Here is a 16,408-nt window from a genome sequence, read left to right as displayed (position 1 = left end):
CTCATGAACAAAATGAAGGATAAAAATCATAAGATCATCTCAATAAGATGAAGATGAACACATTTATCGAAATTTAACATCCATCTATATAAAAACTCAAGAAAGTGGGCTTAGAGAAAACATACTTCAACGTAATAAAGGCCATATATGACAAGTTCACAGGTAACATTACCTCAACTGTGAGAAACTGAAAACTTTTCCTTTAAGATCAGGAACAAGATGATGCCCATTCTTGCCACTTATATTCAACATAATATTGGAAGTTCTAGACACAGCAGTTAAGTAAGGAAAAGAATTAAAGGCATCCAAGTTGGAAAGGGAGAAGTAAAACTGTCACCATTTGCAAATGTGTGATATTATATATAGAAAACCCCGAAGACTCCATCAAAAAAACTGTTAGAATAAACCAGTTCAATAAAGTTGCAGGATAAAATTCAGTACACAAAAATGTTGCACTTCTGTATACTTATAGTGAACTATTAGAAATGAGAATAATCCCATTCACAATCGCATCAAAAAGAATAAAGTACCGGGTCATCTGGGTGGCTCAGTCTGTTGAGCATCCGACTTTGGCTCAGGTCATGATCTCACAGCTCGTGAGTTCGAGCCCTGCATCAGGCTCTGTGCTGACAACTCAGAGCCTGGAGCCTGCTTCCGATTTTGTGTCTCCCTCTCTTTGCCCCTAATCCACTCACATTCTGTCTCTGTCTCTCAAAAACAATAAATAAACATGAAAAAAAAAAAGTACCTAGGAATAAATGTAACCAAAAAGGTGAACGATCTATATGTTGAAAAATATAAGACATTGATAAAAAGAATTGAAGACACAAAAAAATGGAAAGCTACTCCATGCTCATGGACTAGAAGAGTTAATATTGTTAAAATGTCCATACTACCCAAAGCAATGTACAGATTTAATGCAATCCTTGTCAAAATTCCAATGGCATTTTTCACAGAAATAGAACAATCCTAAAATTTGCAGAAGCACAAAAGGCCCCGAATAGCCAAAACAATTTTGAGAAAGAACAAAGTTTGGATACATCACAATCTGATTTCAAAATAGATTATAGAGCTATGGTATTTAAAGAGTCTAGTATTGGCATAAAAATAGACACATAGGTCATTAGAACACACTAGAGAACTCAGAAATAAATCCACACTTACATGGTCAATTAATTGATGACAGAAGATCCGCAAATATACAAATGGGGAAAAGATAGCCTCTTTCATAAATGGTGTTGGAAAATTTGGAAGCTACTGTGAAAGAATGAAACTGGACCCACACTATCTTACACCATGCACAAAAAACAAACTCAAAATGGATTAAAGACTTGAACATAAGCCCTGAAACTGTAAAACTCCTAGAAGAAAACATAGGTGGTAAGCTCCTTGACATGGGTCTTGGTGATGGGTTTTTGAATCTGATACCAAACTCATCAGTTGGGACAACATGAATCTAAAAAGTTTCTGCACAACAAAGGGGTAGTATACCAAGATCAAAAGGCAGTGTACTGCATAGGAGAAAACAGTTGCAGGTTATGTACCTGATAAGGAGCTAATTTTTACAACTACTTAGCAAACAAACAACCAAAAATCACAGTGAAGAAATGGGCAGAAGATCTGAATAGACATTTTTCTTTTTTCTTTTTTTACATTTCCATTTATTACAAGAAAATTTTTTTTAATGTTTATTCACTTTTGAGAGACAGAGGGAGACAGAACAGGAGCAGGGAAGGGGCAGAGAAAGAGGGGAACACAGAATCCGAAGCACGCTCCAGGCTCTGAGCTGTCAGCACAGAGCCCGACGCAGGGCTCAAAGTCGCGAACTGTGAAATCATGACCTGAGCTGAAGTTGGACGCTTAATGGACTGAACCACCCAGGCGTCCCCATTTTACATTTTATTTTTTAACTTCTACACCCTACATGGGGCTCGAACTTAAGATCCTGATGTCAAGAGTTCCATGTGTTCTTCAGGTGCCCCTGAGTAGACCTTTTTCAAAAGAAGACATGGATGTCCAACAGGTACATGAAAAGATGCTAAATGTCATTAATCATGAGGGAAATGCAAATCAGAACTACCATGAGATGTCAGCTCATGCATATTAGAATGGCTATTATCAAAAAGATAAGAAATAACACATTGGTGAGGATGTGGAGAAAAGGGAACCCTATGCACTGTTGGTGGCAGTATAAGTTGGTGCAGCCACTGTTGAGAATAATATGGAGTTTCCTTACAAAATTAAGAAGACTATCGTATGACCCAGGAATTTTATTTCTGGATATTTATCTGAAGACAACAAAAAATACTAATTTATAACTTAAACAGTTAAAAACAGCTCCATGTTTATTGCAGCATCATTTACAATAGTCAAAATATGGAAGCAAGCTTAGTGTCCATTGATGAATGGATAAATTTTGGGGCGTGTATGTATTTATATATATAACATTACAAAACATATAATATATAATATATATAATATATATATATAATGTATATAGTAAAATTATTCATCCATAAAATAGGATGAAATCTTGCCATTTGCTGCAACATGGATGGACCTTGAGGCCATCATGCTGAATAAAATAAGTCAGTGAAAGAAAAATCCCATATGTCTTCTTTATGTGAAATCTAACACAAAACATAGGTGCAGAGAACAAATTGGTGGTTGCCAGAGGTGGGTGTGGATGGTGGGGGAAATTGGTGAAATGTTTTCTTTTTCTGTTTACCTAAATTGGATTTGGAAAAATCTAATTTTCATTTTGGAGTGCTGAAATAAAAAGAAATTGGTTTTCTTAGGATTTGCTGTTCTGTTGTCCTTGCTTTACTTTGTTAATTAAAATAAAATCTTGATATAATAGAGTTTTCCAAAATGAAATAGAATTATCCTTGCCTTCTGTTGCACTGGGCTTTTTCTTGGCTTTATACCTGAAGTCCAGACAGACTTTGGGGCTCAAATGACCCTTGTTGGAGTAATTGCTGAGTCATTACTTTATGGGATAGTTTTTAGTTCTGTTTTATCCCATGCTCCAGGAATTTAAAACATTTGTAGACTTTATTTTTTTTAAAACAGCTTTATATTTACAGAAAAATTGAAATAGTAAAGAGAATTCCCGTATAATTCCCCCAACCATGTTCAATTTTTCCCATATTAACATTTTACTTTAGTATGGTACATTTGTATAATTAATGAACCAGTATTAATATATTATTATTGCATCATTTATTCAGATTTCCTTAGTTTCTACCTAGTGTTAATTTTCTGTTCCTGGGTCCCTTTCACATACCATTTAAATATATTTAATTGTCCTGTCTCCTTAGGATCCTGTTGTCTGGAAATTTCTCTTTGTACTTAATTCAGGATTCCCAGGCACCTTTGGAGCACTTTGGTTTTGATATATCCAGGATCAGGGATTTTCTATCTTCTGCTTTAAATGAAACCCTTTTGAGAAAGCAATTCTAGTACTTGTGACTTTTATGTTTGAAGAGTTGAAACCAGTCTGTGTTCTCTGTTCTTTAAAATGGAGTGCATTATGTAAAGAAAAAGTTCTCTTACTCTTGAAATCATGTTCTCTGCTCTTACATTTCTCTTTGAGATTGCCTTAGGACCCTTGATATAAAACTTACAGTCTTTATGGCATAATAAGGAAGTTCTTCCCAGCCTTTCTCTGAAATCTGTTTGCATATCCAAGAAGCACATCACATCAGTGTGACCCCTGGGCGAATACTTGAAATAATACTGTCCACTTACTTCCATATAAAGACTTTCTCTCTTTATATAAGCTTTTCCAAATTTAGAGCCAAAGGCAGTGTCCCATGATTTAGTACCCCAGAGGGATACGGAGTTCTAGATTTTAGAATGTCTGCTTTGAGATCTACTCCCATAAACCGTGTAGTTACCACATGTAATTCTGGATGCTACTTTTTCTGCAGCCCATACATTAGTAAGGCTTCGAGTGTGATATGAATGCCAAACTGATTTCATTGAGTTAAAGTTCCAGAGGAGACTAGATGAGAAAAGTTAAGAATTTTGGATCCCAGTATTTGAGGACCCGTAGATAGAATCGGCTTAACATAAATGTGATATATAGAAGTCGCTGAAGTGGTTGGTTGTTGATTATTAATAACTTATTTAGTAAATCTTAACTGTATTGTATATTTTCATACTGTGTCATTCTTTTCAAGAATCACTTCACAGATCCCACCTTAGTGAAAGTATTGGTTTAGAGGAGCAGTAACATGGATAATAAAGCCTTTCCCTTTGAGGGATGAGTTTACATATCAAAGAATCTGTGACAGAAGGTGGTTTCACTCATTTATTTAAATATACATATTGTATCCTTGAATGCCTTCTTTAGCCTTGCAGACCTTGTCAAACATTAAAGGACCATTGGTTGATCCAAATTATTAACTCCTTGCCAGTAACATTGAGCACCTGCCGTGTGCCAGGGTTTGAATTTCTTAGATTGATGTTCCCTCTATGTTGAATGAATGAGTGGGTTAAAGTTTTCCTTCCTCCATTCTGATGCATGCCTGTTCCTCTTTAACGTCCTCTCCAATTCCTGTCTAGATTGTCTCAACACAGCCTGGACCATGATCATTGCATTAATTAAAATTTAGTTTCTGTAGAATAGGGAAACCCTAAATAGTAATGATTTGAAATAGAAGTCTAGTTTTCTTCACATGAAAGAACTCTGCAGGCAGGCAATGAGGTAGTGTAATGGGGGCTTTGTGGAGTCATGGGGGACCCAGCCTCCTTCAGGCTGTTGCTCGCTCTTTTGATGCTTTTGATGATCGCAGGTGGCTGCAGAAATTCTATTCAGCAGTTCCTCAATCCTTGATGCAGAGGGCAGGATGGAAGAAGAAAAGAAGCAGAGGATAGAGCCGCCACGTTATTTTTTTTTTTTAAGTGTATTTATTTTGAGAGAGATAGAGAGTGAATGGGGGAGGGGCGGAGAGGGGGACAGAGGGTCTGAAGCAGGCTCCAGGGGCTCACAGCCTGATGCAGGGAGCCGCGAGATCCTGACCTGAGCCCCAGTCAGACGCTTAACTGACTGAGCCACCCAGGCGCCCCGAGCCGCCTCCATTTTGAGGAGGTTCCTACAGGTAAACTTACAAAGATCTGATTACATCTCCTTGGCCAGACTTCACCTGTAGACTACATTTTGCTACAAAGGAGTCTGGGATACACAGGTTTTAACCTGGACAGTAATGTGTCCAGTAAAAAAACAGCCAAAGAAAGCAAAACCCAAAAATGAAGCAAAATGAAAACACCCTTCAGGATTCTGTTGTTAAACAAGAGAAAGAGCCTCCTGAGGCGGTTACTGGTCTCGGTCACAGTTGTTCACGGTCATGCTGCCCACGAGAGCGTCCTAGATCCCTTTCCCTCCTGACCAGTGATTTTGCCAATTCTCAAACCACATGTCATTAGCGTTTATCATCTTGTTTATTTATGCCTGTTCCTACTCCCCCCAGCAGAATTAGTGGGGGCAAAGTGCTGAAATTACAGATGGGTCTGATATCCTCTATTTGCTGGTTAGCCCCAAATGAAATTGTAGTCTTTTTTTAAAAATTTTTTATTTTTTCAATATATGAAATTTATTGTCAAATTGGTTTCCATACGACACCCAGTGCACATCCCAAAAGGTGCCCTCCTCAATACCCATCACCCACCCTCCCCTCCTTCCCACCCCCATCAACTCTCAGTTTGTTCTCAGTTTTTAAGAGTCTCTTATGCTTTGGCTCTCTCCCACTCTAACCTCTTTTTTTTTTTTTTTTTCCTTCCCCTCCCCCATGGGTTTCTGTTAAGTTTCTCAGGATCCACATAAGAGTGAAAACATATGGTATCTGTCTTTCTCTGTATGGCTTATTTCACATAGCATAACACTCTCCAGTTCCATCCACGTTGCTACAAAGAGCCATATTTCATTCTTTCTCATTGCCACATAGTATTCCATTGTGTATATAAACCACATCTTCTTTATCCATTTGTCAGTTGATGGACATTTAGGCTCTTTCCATAATTTGGCTATTGTTGAGAGTGCTCCTATAAACATTGGGGGTACAAGTGCCCCTATGCATCAGTACTCCTGTATCCCTTGGGTAAATTCCTAGCAGCACTACTGCTGGGTCGTAGGGTAGTTCTATTTTTAATTTTTTGAGGAAACTCCATACTGTTTTCCAGAGTGGCTGTACCAGTTTGCATTCCCACCAACAGTGCAAGAGGGTTCCCATTTCTCCACATCTTCTCCAGCATCTATAGTCTCCTGACTTGTTCATTTTGGCCACTCTGACTGGCGTGAGGTGATATCTGAGTGTGGTTTTGATTTGTATTTCCCTGATGAGGAGCGACGTTGAGCATCTTTTCATGTGCCTGTTGGCCATCCAGATGTCTTCGTTAGAGAAGTGTCTACTCATGTTTTCTGCCCATTTCTTCACTGGGTTATTTGTTTTTTGGGTGTGGAGTTTGGTGAGCTCTTTATAGATTTTGGATACTAGCCCTTTGTCCGATATGTCATTTGCAAATATCTTTTCCCATTCCGTTGGTTGCCTTTTAGTTTTGTTGGTTGTTTCCTTTGCTGTGCAGAAGCTTTTTATCTTCATAAGGTCCCAGTAGTTCATTTTTGCTTTTAATTCCCTTGCCTTTGGGGTTGTGTCAAGTAAGAAATTGCTACGGCTGAGGTCAGAGAGGTCTTTTCCTGCTTTCTCCTCTAAGGTTTTGATGGATTCCTGTCTCACATTCAGGTCCTTTATCCATTTTGAGTTTATTTTTGTGAATGGTGTGAGAAAATGGCCTAGTTTCAATCTTCTGCATGTTGCTGTCCAGTTCTCCCAGCACCATTTGTTAAAGAGACTGTCTTTTTTCCATTGGATGTTCTTTCCTGCTTTGTCAAAGATGAGTTGGCCATATGTTTGTCGGTCTAGTTCTGGGGTTTCTATTCTATTCCATTGGTCTATGTGTCTGTTTTTGTGCCAATACCATGCTGTCTTGATGATGACAGCTTTGTAGTAGAGGCTAAAGTCTGGGATTGTGATGCCTCCTGCTTTGGTCTTCTTCTTCAAAATTACTTTGGCTATTCGGGGCCTTTTGTGGTTCCATATGAAGTTTAGGATTCCTTGTTCTAGTTTCGAGAAGAATGCTGGTGCAATTTTGATTGGGATTGCATTGAATGTGTAGATAGCTTTGGGTAGTATTGACATTTTGACAATATTTATTCTTCCAATCCATGAGCATGGAATGTTTTTCCATTTCTTTGTATCTTCTTCAATTTCCTTCATAAGCTTTGTATAGTTTTCAGCATACAGATCTTTTACATCTTTGGTTAGATTTATTCCTAGGTATTTTATGCTTCTTGGTGCAATTGTGAATGGGGTCAGTTTCTTTATTTGTCTTTCCGTTGCTTCATTATTAGTGTATAAGAATGCAACTGATTTCTGCACATTGATTTTGTATCCTGTAACTTTGCTAAATTCATGTATCAGTTCTAGCAGACTTCTGATGGAGTCTATCGGGTTTTCCATGTATAATATCATGTCATCTGCAAAAAGTGAAAGCTTGACTTCATCTTTGCCAATTTCGATGTCTTTGATTTCCTTTTGTTGTCTGATTGCTGATGCTAGCACTTCCAACAATATGTTAAACAACAGTGGTGAGAGTGGACATCCCCGTTGTGTTCCTGATCTCAGGGAGAAAGCTCTCAGTTTTTCCGCATTGAGGATGATGCTAGCTGTGGGCTTTTCATAAATGGCTTTTATGATCTTTAGGTATGTTCCTTTTATCCTGACTTTCTCGAGGGTTTTTATTAAGAAAGATTGCTGAATTTTGTCAAATGCCTTTTCTGCATCGATTGACAGGATCATGTAGTTCTTATCTTTTCTTTTATTAATGTGATGTATCACGTTGATTGATTTGTGAATGTTGAACCAGCCCTGCATCCCAGGAATGAATCCCACTTGATCATGGTGAATAATTCTTTTTATATGCTGTTTAATTCGATTTGCTAGTATCTTATTGAGAATTTTTGCATCCATATTCATCAGGGATATTGGCCTGTAGTTCTCTTTTTTTTACTGGGTCTCTGTCTGGTTTAGGAATCAAAGTAATACTGGCTTCATAGAATGAGTCTGGAAGTTTTCCTTCCCTTTCGATTTTTTGGAATAGCTTGAGAAGGATAGGTATTATCTCTGCTGTAAACATCTGGTAAAACTCCCCTGGGAAGCCGTCTGGTCCTGGACTCTTATTTGTTGGGAGATTTTTGATGACTGATTCAATTTCTTCGCTGGTTATGGGTCTGTTCAAGCTTTCTATTTCCTCCTGATTGAGTTTTGGAAGAGTGTGGGTGTTTAGGAATTTGTCCATTTCTTCCAGGTTGTCCAGTTTGTTGGCATATAATTTTTCATAGTATTCCCTGATAATTGCTTGTATCTCTGAGGGATTGGGTGTAATAATTCCATTTCATTTATGATTTTATCTATTTGGGTCATCTCCCTTTTCTTTTTGAGAAGCCTGGCTAGAGGTTTATCAATTTTGTTTATTTTTTCAAAAAACCAACTCTTGGTTTCATTGATCTGCTCTACAGGTTTTTTAATTCTATATTGTTTGTTTCTGCTCTGATCTTTATTATTTCTCTTCTTCTGCTGGGTTTAGGCTGTCTTTGCTGTTCTGTTTCTATTTCCTTTAGGTGTGCTGTTAGATTTTGTATTTGGGATTTTTCTTGTTACTTGAGATATTGCTGGATTGCGACGTATTTTCCTCTCAGGACTGCCTTCGCTGCATCCTAAAGCGTTTGGATTGTTGTATTTTCATTTTCGTTTGTTTCCATATATTTTTTAATTTCTTCTCTAATTGCCTGGTTGACCCATTCATTCTTTAGTAGGGTGTTCTTTCACCTCCATGCTTTTGGAGGTTTTCCAGACTTTTTCCTGTGGTTGATTTCAAGCTTCATAGCATTGTGGTCTAAAAGTATGCATGGTATAATTTCAGTTCTTGTATACTTATGAAGAGCTGTTTTGTGACCCAGTATATGATCTATCTTGGAGAATGTTCCATGTGCACTCGAGAAGAAAGTATATTCTGTTGCTTTGGGATGCAGAGTTCTAAATATATCTGTCAAGTCCATCTGATCCAATGTATCATTCCGGGCCCTTGTTTCTTAATTGACGGTGTGTCTAGATGATCTATCCATTTCTGTAAGTGGAGTGTTAAAGTCCCCTGCAATGACCACATTCTTATCAATAAGGTTGCTTATGTTTGTGAGTAATTGTTTTATATATTTGGGGGCTCCTGTATTCAGTGCATAGACATTTATAATTGTTAGCTCTTCCTCATGGATAGACCGCATGATTATTATATACTGCCCTTCTCTTGTTACAGCCTTTAATTTAAAGTCTAGTTTGTCTGATATAAGTATGGCTACTCCAGCTTTCTTTTGACTTCCAGTGCCATGATAAATAGTTCTCCATCCCCTCACTCTCAATCTGAAGGTATTCTCAGGTCTAAAATGAGTCTCTTGTAGACAGCAAATAGATGGGTCTTGTTTTTTTATCCATTCTGATACCCTATATCTTTTGGTTGGCGCATTTAGTCCATTTACATTCAGTGTTATTATAGAAAGATATGGTTTAGAGTCATTGTGATGTCTGTAGGTTTCATGCTTATAGCGATGTCTCTGGTACTTTGTATCACAGGATCCCCCTTAGGGTCTCTTGTAGGGCTGGTTTAGTGGTGACGAATTCCTTCAGTTTTTGTTTGTTTGGGAAGACCTTTATCTCTCCTTCTATTCCGAATGACAGACTTGCTGGATAAAGGATTCTTGGCCACATATTTTTTTCCGTTCATCACATTGAAGATCTCCTGCCATTCCTTTCTGGCCTGCCAAGTTTCAGTGAAATTGTAGTCTTAAAGCTGTGGACCGTCAGCTTCTGTCATCCACTTCTTAGAGCAGTTGTTTGAAAATTGTTCACATTCTGCTCTAATTCCATACTCTCGCTTCATTTTTGTTCACGTACAAGTAAATCGACCATACTCCACCTCTACCTCTGCATGTTTTCGCATACCTCGATCTCAATAACTATTTTCATCAGTAGGATGGAAGTCTGAGGAGGTCCAGAACCTCACTTCTGCTTGCTGCTTTCGCAGCAGGGCCTGAACGGGAGTGCTTTGTGCTCTCTAAATGCCTGCTAAAAGAATGACTCAATCCTCTCCTTGTTTCCTCTCACATCTCTCTTTAGAATATAAGATTACTTCCGTTTGAAGAACTTGCTCTTGACTTCGCTGCCATTTCCCCCACGCTTCTCATGGTTCACTTTTTATTTTTGTGAGAAGAGGCATCTCTCCTCCCGATTTACTAACTTCTTGTCTCCTCACTGTCTTGAGGCTCTCTCTGTGACTTCTCAGATTTTGCTTTGAGATGTGCCCTCCTCATTGACCTTTGTTGGTTCTTCAGTCTCTGTGACATCTCAGCAGCACGCTGTGTTACTGACAGCACGTTCTTGGAAATCCCCTCTTCACTCTTTTACCTTTCTGACTTTTCTTTCTGCGTTTCCTTTGTTGATGTCCTTCAGCTCTGCGGTGGTGAGCAAAACAGAATAATTTTGCTCTCATCCTTTGTTCTTTTCTCTCTGCTTTCTTTGCAGTATCCTAGGCGCTAGGTTGCTCTTTGACCTTAGCTGTTGTCTCTGTGTGCGTGATTACCAAATAGACACAAATTGCCTTTACTACTCATTTTGTATCCTTTTAAATACTTCCTGGGTGCCTCAACCTAAACTCCTCTGTCAAGGTAAACAGTATGTCTGAAATTTGGGATGCCAGTGCTAATGCCTTGGGCTCCTGTCATTAGGGTGTCACTTCTGAAACTGTATGGAAGTAACCCTATGGCAAAGGATAGCAATTTCTGCTGTGTTCTTTTCCTTGTCTGGAATGCTCTTTCCTTTATTCTTTTCAGCTTCCTTTCTCCTTTTAAGATCAAGTTTGGAAACCTGCAGTTCACAAAGATTTCTAGGGTGACACCAGACCTTATTGACTTTCTGGGCTTTGAACTCCCTCCATACTCATTTATCTGTTACCTGGCACTCTTCGTATACTTGTGTCATATTGTGTTGTAGAATAAATCCTCTTTATTATAAATGTTTTATCTCACAGATTCTCTGTAATCTTAGTCCTCTTTGTACTCGCAGTGCCTAGTATATAATCAGCACTTAATAACGTGTGCTGTGGATGATGGCTTCCCCTTTGCATTTCCTTATCTTGTTCCACTTCTAATACTGAGATTGCTTAAAAATTAATTTTTCTTATCAAACAAACATTTCTCTTTCATAAATGAAATGGAGTGCTTGGACTGAGCCGAATGACAGATTTTCGATAGCCTGATTGCGTTTTGCTTTGCACTATTTTTAGTACATTTTAAAGGGCTTGGAATGACTGTTGGAGAAGTAACTTTCCTCTGTCTTTTCAGTGTCTTCATCTTTTGAGTGTCATCTAAAAACATGGAATGAAAGAATCATGATAAGAGCTATGGGATTCTGTGCAGACACACGCGCAATTTTGTATGCGGTGGGGAGAGATGGAGTGGGCGAGAGAATATGAATAAATAAAAATGAATGTGAGGACACACTGCCCAAGCCCATATACCACCTGGCAACTAATGTTGGGAAGATGCCGGACCAGCCCCGCAGAAGAGTAGTTGTGTCAAAGGGGCGGTATCTCATAAGGATGTCATTTTAAGAGCATTCTCCCCCTTACCCCCTGCAAAAAGAAACCTACACAGTTGTTTTTATGATAAATTGTTTTTATAATCAAGTCCTCAGCAATATAGTAATGTGGTAGACATACTGAATAAAGAAGATCTTGTTAAACTATGGTGTGTTTTAAAAATAAGGTATAAGAAATTAGCTGTGGTTGAAATTTAGCTCTGTGTAGATGGAAAGTCTGGGTTAGTTGGGGCACCTGGGTGGCTCAGTCAGTTAAGCATCCAGCTCCTGGTTTGATCTCAACGTTTGTGAGATTGAGCCCTCCCATTGGCTCTGTACTGACAGTGCAGAGCCTGCTTGGGATTCTGTCTCCCTCTGTCTGCCTCTCCCCTGCTCATATTCATTCATTCTCTCTCTCTCTCTCTCTCTCTCTGTCTCTCTCTCCTTCAAAGGAAATAAACATTAAAAAAAAATCTGGATCAGTAGAGGGTAATTCCAGGCTCAAATGAGGGGAACAAAGGACTTCACCTACTTATTTACTTCTTTTTTTTTTTTCCATAGGGAAGTTGAAATACTGCCTTGTGGTTCTGAATCAGCCGGTGGACAAATGTGTTCGTCATCTTTGGAGCAAAGGTAATCTCAATTAGCGTTCACGTTTCTTTACTTTCTTTACTCCTTGTAGGATGAACATGACTATTAAATATTCCAAAATCTGACTGTCATACCAAAAAGTGTAATTCCTAGCAAAGTGATTTAGTTATTGAATTACCAGGAGAATAAATCTTTTCTTAACCAGTTTCCACTTGTGGTTTCTGCATCATGAATCCCCAAGGACAGAATTACAATGTAGCATCATTATACCGCATTTCTGATCCACCCTGTGGATGTTAATCCTGAGTACTTACTAAGTGTTTGTTGAAGTGTGAATAGTTTTGGCACCAGGGGCAACAAAAAGCATCCTCAAGCCTCACTCATCCTAGCATCCAACAATAAGATATCTGCAGGGTAACCAGATTTGCAAAATTAAAAAAAAAATGTTAACAGGGTATTAGAATCTCTAGGGAATGCTGAAAAATAGAAACAGTAGTTTTACAGAATTCATACTTCCATGAGTTTTCCTGTAAAAAGCAGCCTTTATTAACTTTTTTTTTACACTATTCTTTGCTTTATTTTTTTTTTACATTATTCTTTGATTTGTATAGGATTAACCCTAGGCTAGAAAAGATTATTAAATACCATTTGGTGTTTTGAACCTCTGCTCTTCCATGAGATTTGAGGTTTTTTTCCAAAGGGATGCTTCCGCCAAGGTTGCCAATGTAAGTTACAGGCCAAATTAGATAGACAGAACCACATGATTGTTGATATGCTGATGCGTATTCCAGATGACTCTCTCTAATCGCAAAATTCTGTAGTATTCTCAGCATCCAACTCTTACGTCTTGGAATGCAAACCTATTAGGCCAATAAGCTCACATCTGCAGACAGGGGTCCTTGTAATACTAGAGGGAACAGATCATCGTGGATGATTTTGTGTAAGGAATTGTTCTTCTGTGCTTATCATGAAAATTCTTGATTCCAGATTTAGCTATCTTTATGTGAGCCCACTGAAAATGGCAAACTGTTACTGTACCAACACTGCCCTGAAAGCTGGCAAGTTATCTAACCAGAAGCTTCACTCTCCTCGCACTTCTCACTTGGTTGTCATTAGGTAGTTACTCAGGGGCCATAAAAAAAGGTTTTTTTTTTTTGTTTTGTTTTGTTTTTTTTTTTTTTTTGTCACTTCAGTGCCTACTGCTGTGTCTGGCTCATAATTACTTAGTAATTATAACAAATGAAAGTGAATTTGAGGGGTGCCTGATGGCTCAGTTGGTTAAGCATCTGACTCTTGATTTCAGCTCAGGTAATGATCTCACTGTGATTTGTGAGATCCAAACCCACATAGGGCTCTGCACTGACAGTGTGGAGCCTGCTTGGGATTCTCTGTCTTCCTCTCTTTCTGCCCCTCTCCTGCTTATGCTTGCTTGCACGTGCACTCCACTCTCTCTCTTTCAGAATAAATAAACATTAAAAAAAAAAGTGTTTTAAATCTTTATTTATTTTTGAGAGAGAGTGTGAGTAGGGGAAAAGCAGAGAGGGAGACACAGAATCCGAAGCAGGCTCCAGGCTCTGAGCTGTCATCACAGAGCTAGATTTGGACCTGAACCCACGAACCGTGAGATCATGACCTGAGCCAAAGTTGGACGCTCAACCGACTGAGCCACCCAGGTGCCCCATAAATAAACATTTTTTAAAAAATGCTGTGGTTTTGGAGTGATGGTTGGATATTGGTGGGGGATGGGGGACGGAACTGAAGCTGATGGACAAGAAAGAATTCTTGAGACACCTTTGGTGTGAAAAGTGGTCTTATTAAAGCATGGGGACAGGACACCGATGGCAGCAAGAGCTGCCCCAGGACTGTAAGGAGTGACTGATAATATACTTGGGAGTTGGGGGAGGTAAAGGCAAGGGGAAGTTTCCAAAAGGATTTTCACATGCTGAAGAAGACTCACAGGGTCCTGGAGGCCTAGCTATCATCAAGCTAAGGTTGTTTTTCCCCTCTAGCAAAGCATTAACAGTAAGACAGTTGGGTGTTCCTGGAGGAATGTTCTACTCTGCCAGCCTGAAGCATTTGTCAGTGAGCTGCAAGTTATAAGGATATTTAATTTTATCTGCCATTTCCTTCTGCCTTTGTTTCCCACATCATTTCCCCTTGAACACTTTTGATCCTTAAATCTTTAAGGTTGCTGAGGGTAGAAGGTCTTCTCATCTGTAACTTCTTCCTGCTAATAGGGGCATAGAGGTGTCCCTACCTATGGGTCAACAATGGTCAGTTGGAGGAATTTGTATAGAGGAGTTACAAAGGCAGAGGCAGCCAGTCCAAGGGAGAAAACCTATATGAACCTCCTTGAGTAGAAAGGATCATCTGTCAGCTAGAAGTTATGGCAGTGAAGGAGGCTTGGCACAAGGCAGGGAGACACTGGAAAAGACAATAAAATAAAGTTAATAGTATGAGACAGAGAAGCCTAAATAAAAGACCTTTGGTAGTTAATCAATTTTCCTTCAGTCCTTCATTGTCCTTTGAAGAGAAATTTGAGGTCTTCCACAGGTTCACAGGAAGAAGAAGGCGTGTCAGCTGACATACTAGACTCCTACAAGGAAGGTAGCGGTTTAATTCTTGATATTTGAGTCCATGAGAAATGTTCTCCTAATTCTACTGTAGTGGGAGTGCTTAACATGGCCCCGTAGGAGCCCTTCCAGGAGTGCATAATGTGGCCCGGTAAGAGCCCTTCCGTTTTGGAGTGAAATCCGTTGCTGTTTTAGGTTTCCAATCCTTTAAATAAACCAGGTCTTCTGGGTTTACATGGGGTGAGTTGCTAGTAACTGTCAGATCAGGCTTAGGGAGGATATGGTTTGCATATTCATTTAGAGATTTATGAATTAACCTGGCCTGACATGAATAATTTAATAGAGCATTCTAGTATCTATTTATTGATAGGTCTGCAGTAAGAAAAGGCTTTTTGGAAGAAGATTGGAAACCTTAGTTCGGAGAGGCATAGCCAAACAAAGACTAATTTGTTTGTAAAACAAGTCTAATTTTAACAAACCTGGCCTAATTATTTACATAAACTTAGCAAGAATAGTGATAGATCATATAGATCTTTTAAAAATGTGCTTTGCTGGAGCTTTTTCGTAAGGAACCTCTAGACTGAACTTTTAGTAAAGCCTGCCCAGGTTAGGAGCCAAGTGCTTGCCATCAGGCATGCCTAGAGTACCTATAGGTTTGGGTGAATTCCTCTTCTCAAGGTCCCCGAAGTACCCTGAGGTTCCTGCACCTGCCAGGAAGTAACATTCTTTGCTTACCTGGTAAGGCTACTGGGAGCTATGTAAGCAAGGTATCAGGCCAACAGTTCCAATGGGCTGCATGTTTCATAAATTCAACCTCAGTTTCTTAAAGCTGCCTGGTCATATCTGAGTCTATGCATGTATCTCAGATATGACATTCCAGTCAAAGCCTTGGTAAAATAACCAGTATTTCCAATGGTATCAGAATAGATGCTTATTGAATTATGCAAATAACTGTAGTTGCCATGAAGGAAAGAACACTCAATGAGAGTTTTCTGAATTTCACAGGGGTCAAGTAGAGAGAAAAGTTAAATGCTTCAGTTTGTTCACAGAGGAATACTTTATCCTATTTCTATATATCATACATATCTTTTTTTTTTCTAAGGTTTGTTTTTTGAGAGAGAGGGAGAGAGAGAGAGTGAGCACACGTGAGTGAGCAGGGTCGGGGCAAAGAGAGAGGCAGACACAGAATCTGAAACAGGCTCCAGGCTCTGAGGTTTCAGCACAGAGCGTGACGCGGAGCTCGAGCCCACGAACCGTGAGACCATGATGTGAGCCAAAGTTGGACACTCAACCTACTGAGCCACCCGGGCACCCCTGTATATTATGGCTATCTTAAGAGAAAGCTTCCTTAATCTGGAAGAGCAAACATTAGAGAACCAGCAATATTTCAAACAAGAGTCACAAAAACTATAATGACAAAAAGACTCAAAAATGGACACAGTTAAAAAATCTGATGAGCGATTACAACATAGCTGGTAAGAAGTCCAGTTATTTCTGTAACACATATCACTTCAGTCATAGAATATCACATGATGGCGTCATACTAAAATATATTAA

The 16,408-nt window shown here is 39.1% G+C and overlaps 1 protein-coding gene across 13 annotated transcripts in view; it reads left to right on the top strand.

Annotated features, from left to right (window-relative positions):
• Positions 1-16,408, top strand: part of TPK1 (thiamin pyrophosphokinase 1) — a 349,214-nt gene that overhangs the window by 68,983 nt on the left and 263,823 nt on the right. For all 13 annotated transcript variants that reach the window (XM_049642046.1, XM_049642042.1, XM_049642040.1 and 10 more), the window contains one exon: positions 12,249-12,320. In XM_049642046.1, coding sequence (XP_049498003.1) covers positions 12,249-12,320 — 72 coding nt within the window. The remainder of the gene's footprint in view (positions 1-12,248; positions 12,321-16,408) is intronic.

Source organism: Panthera uncia, chromosome A2 (genome assembly GCF_023721935.1).
Source record: "Panthera uncia isolate 11264 chromosome A2, Puncia_PCG_1.0, whole genome shotgun sequence".
NCBI lineage: Eukaryota > Metazoa > Chordata > Mammalia > Carnivora > Felidae > Panthera > Panthera uncia.
Note: the sequence above shows the minus strand (reverse complement) of the source record. Positions and strands in the feature narration are given on the sequence as shown.